We start from the raw sequence: 4,282 nt of genomic DNA on the forward strand, positions 1-4,282 counted from the left end.
TATTTCATCCAATCAAGAAGCCCACCTGACGAACCGGACCGGGTTCTCTGCCTAGTTAAGCCAATGAAAACCCGACCGCGGATTTTCTGTGGCCTTCTGGGAAAGCGCCTCACCCGGAAGCCGCCGTGCCCCCTGCGCCACACCTGGGCGGGGCCAGCCTCCAGGTCCTCCGTCCAGTTGGCTGACACAGCTGCCCGTCAAGGGGAGGCGGGAGGGGGCGGAGCCGTGGGCCCCGGCGTCTGCGCAACGCAGGGCGGGCCGCGCGCGGGAAGCTGCGCGGGGATCCCGACGACCCTGGGGGGTCCGGGGAGAAGGGTGGAGAAGCGCGGCCCTTCCGGCGCTTCCTGGAGCGAGCGGCGGAGGACCCGCAGCCTGGGCAGGCCCGCCCTGCGGCCTCGGGGGCCGGCCCTCCGTGGAGCCGGGCCGTGCGGGGGGGCCGCCGCCCGCGCCGCCCGAGGTCCGTCCCGGCCGCCGGCGCCGACCCCGGCCCCCCGCCGCGCAGGTGGGTGTCCCCGGCGCCCCCGCGGCCGCAGGCCGGGCCGGGGACCCAGGAGACACCTGCCGCTGCATCCCGTCGGCCGTCCGCGTCGTGGGCCCTCGGCCGGGCCTGCCGACCCCGGTGGCGTGCTGGCGGCGCCGCTCCAGGTGAGTGCGCCGTGCCCGGTGCTGGGCGCTGGGGGCCCCCGCGGGGAAGCCGGGCGGCGCGGCGGGTCTGCGCATGGCCTCTGGCCCCCTGCTGCGATGAGAGCTGAGGACGGAGGCCTCCGAGGGCAGGCGGCGTGCTCTCGGCCTCCTTCTTAGCTCACTTCCTACGTTCCTCATCCCGATCGGATGGAGAAGGGCAGCCGGCAGCGCTGTGGGCAGCAGGACCGCAGGGGAGGAGCTGGCTGCCTCCGCGCCGGGCCGGGCCGGGCCGGGGTGGGGGGAGTCGCCCGGCCGCTAGCACAGGGTGCAGGAAGGGCGCCTGCAGAACGCCCCGGGGCGTCCCGGGGGTCGGCGTCAGGCCAGCAGCAGGCCTGGGGCGGTGCTCTCGGAGCCTCGACCTCTACCTGCAGGGACGCACAGGTAAGAAGTGAAAGGACAGCACAGGCCTGACGTTTTCAAAGGCCACCAGCATTCTTAGGGAGGTAAACCAGGACTGTGCTTGCCGTCAGACCGTGATCCAACCCCTTTCTCCCTTCTCATTTTCGAAATTGTGTATCCTTTTGTGGTGACCATGGAAGGAGGTGATGTATTCAAGGTAGGCAGCACATACCCAGCTCACGATCTGTCTGCTGAGGCTTGACTCTGAGTCCAAAGAGGCAGTGCAGAGACCTCGGGCTGTGTCTGCTCCTCTCTCTCATTTCTAGGACTGAACTCCTTGCCTGCTCTTTACAGTTCTTTACTCCAAGGCAGAGGCCTCCTCCTTGTGCAGCCCTCTTCTTTCCCAACTCTTTGAAATCTTTTCTCTATTTCATGAGCTGATATTAAAAAAAAAAAAAGTTAAGGTCTTTGAAACAAAAATTCATTAAGTGTATATCTAAACATATCCATTATTTTAGTAATAGTCTCGTGAATTTTTTCTTATTGAAATATATCGTTTTTAAAAATTTTATTAAAGATTTATTTATTTGAGGAAGAGCACAGGCACGTGCACCTGCACAAGTAGAAGGAGGGGCAGAGGAAGAAGCAGGCTGCCATCTGAGCAGGGAGCAGGCCGGGGCTGGGATGGGGCCTGACCCCAGCACCTTGGGATCACAACCAGCCCTGAAGGCAGATGCTTAACCAACAGAGCCACCCAGGTACCCCACTTCTAGTGAAATATTTTAATGATGCAAAGAAGAGCAGGGAACTGTAACAGTTGTACCATACTTTGAGACAAGCAAATAATAACATTTCTTTATGCTTTGGGGCCTTTTTTTTTTTTTTTAAGGAAATGTGACATTTCAGCGACAGTTGAGTTTCTTTTTTTTGATGCCACCACCTCCATCCTCAATCCATACAACTTACTTGGTTCTTGTATTTATTTGTTTTTGAGATTTTTATTTATTTGAGACGGGGGAGAGAAGCAGAAGGAGAGTGACAAACCAACTCTGCTGCAAGCTCAGAGCTGGATGAAAGGCTGGATCCCATGACCCTGAGATCATGACCTGTGCTGAAATTAAGAGTTGGACACTTAACAGACAGAGCCACCCAGGTGTCCCAGAACTTGCCTTTCCATTTTTAACTTGTCTTTCCATTTTGGCTCACAGAACTTGCCTTGTAGGTATTTGTGCTCATGGAAGCTAGGTGCTCTCCCTTCTCATTCCCAGTAGCTGAGAGGTTAGCCGTGTCATGAGGATCTTGACCACTATTTTGGTCTCTTATCTTCTTAGAAAACCTGCCTTCTCTTTGCTCTCCCACTATCTGTTGGGTGAGCTCATGATAGGCTTTCTTAGACTGTCAGCAGCTGACAAGCATATGCCGCATATGCCTTCTGACTGGTCTTTATTGGGCCACTGCTCCCTTCATTGTGGTCCACTATCTTTTTATTTTTTTATTTTTTTTTTATTTATGATAGTCACACACAGAGAGAAAGAGAGGCAGAGACACAGGCAGAGGGAGAAGCAGGCTCCATGTACCGGGAGCCCGACGTGGGACTCGATCCTGGGTCTCCAGGATCGCGCCCTGGGCCAAAGGCAGGCGCTAAACCACTGCGCCACCCAGGGATCCCATGTGGTCCACTATCTTTATCCAGGAACCATTGTTTCTTCACTTTTCTAGGGGCAGTCACACCTGGTCCACGCTTCCAGGAAAAAGTGACCTTACATAGGCAAATGTACTATCTTTTATAAAATGAGATTTTTAAAATTCCTAGTAATAGCTAACATTTTTTGAATATGTAGATATCAGGCTTTTTAACTAAGCACTGTCTTGTTTAATTCTCACATTACAACTATGTCACAAGTGGTGCTATTTCCATTTTTAAATGAGCAAACCGAGGTATTGTAAGATTAGGTGTCGCAAAATTTGAGCCTAGAGTCATCTCTCTACAGTCTGTAATTGTTTTGCCACTGGGAGAAAATAATTATTCCATTGTCAGGGCAGAACGAACTTGGATATTCACGGGGTTCTCTTCAACCTTCCTGCTCCACAGCCCCGGCTCCCTTAGGCACAGGCACACCTGGGCCTCCTCTGGCAGGGCTGGAGATGGCGTCAGTGGACTTCAAGACCTACGTGGATCAGGCCTGCAGAGCTGCTGAGGAGTTTGTGAACGTGTACTACACTACCATGGATAAGCGGCGGCGCCTGTTGTCCCGCCTGTACATGGGCACGGCCACCCTTGTGTGGAACGGAAACGCTGTTTCAGGACAAGAGTCCTTGAGTGAGTTTTTTGAAATGCTGCCTTCCAGTGAGTTCCAGATCAACGTGGTAGACTGCCAACCTGTCCATGATGAAGCCACCCCAAGCCAGACCACAGTCCTTGTTGTGATCTGTGGAACAGTAAAGTTTGAAGGCAACAAACAACGGGACTTTAACCAAAACTTCATCCTGACTGCCCAGGCCTCGCCCAGCAACACGGTGTGGAAAATAGCAAGTGACTGCTTCCGGTTCCAGGACTGGGCCAGCTAGGGTGGGCAAGAAAGGCCTCTGTTGTCTGCAGCCTGGCTTTGTAGGGAAGCACAGATCTCAAAATGTGGGGGACACATTCTTTTCTGTTGTTACAGGCCCCAGCTTAACTGCATTTGCTGGAGTCCTGTGAGCCCCTTTCTGAGTGTATTCTTGTTTGTCCTAGATGTCTTTTCAAAGTAGTCAACTTTTCTATTTTTCTACTAGTTCAGTAGAGACCCTGGTTCTGGAAATTCTGACAAATAAAACAATACAAATGTTGCTTCTTTTCCCTTCCCTGATGTGTTTGTCCAAGTTTTGAGGAGGAAGGAGGCAAAGGAAGGTTAAAGGCAGGAAGTGAGTAGAAAGCACCTGCCAAAGTGTGAGGTGTGGGACAGGGCACCTACACTGCTTGGGTGTGGTAGAGCCGGGGTTCACAGCCCTCCACACATTTGACTCCCTTGGGACACTGAAGATCACCTTTGCCCCGGCTGCACATCCAGACCAGCTGTACCCAGATCTCAGGGCAGGGCTGGGCATGGTGTTTTTCTGAAGCACCCAGGTGCCCTTCCCTGTAGTTCACTTTAGAATACATCAGAATTCCCAGATGGATAGCTGGGTCCTACCTCAGAGCCTTAGCCAAGTTGAATGATTGTGAACAGGTGAAATACTAAAGAATTAGTTAATAAATACTTATAAATGTAGCAGCTGTATT

General features: G+C 53.4%; 1 protein-coding gene across 1 annotated transcript; it reads left to right on the top strand.

The window, feature by feature from the left end:
• The first annotated feature begins 225 nt into the window (after positions 1 to 225).
• Positions 226 to 3,849, top strand: NXT1 (nuclear transport factor 2 like export factor 1). The gene is made up of 2 exons (XM_041733556.1): positions 226 to 645; positions 3,116 to 3,849. Exon 2 carries the CDS (start codon positions 3,169 to 3,171, stop codon positions 3,589 to 3,591), a length of 423 nt encoding a protein of 140 aa, XP_041589490.1. The 5' UTR covers positions 226 to 645; positions 3,116 to 3,168; the 3' UTR covers positions 3,592 to 3,849.
• The last annotated feature ends 433 nt before the right edge of the window (positions 3,850 to 4,282 follow it).

This window comes from Vulpes lagopus, chromosome 18, assembly GCF_018345385.1.
Source record: "Vulpes lagopus strain Blue_001 chromosome 18, ASM1834538v1, whole genome shotgun sequence".
In the NCBI taxonomy this organism is placed as follows: domain Eukaryota; kingdom Metazoa; phylum Chordata; class Mammalia; order Carnivora; family Canidae; genus Vulpes; species Vulpes lagopus.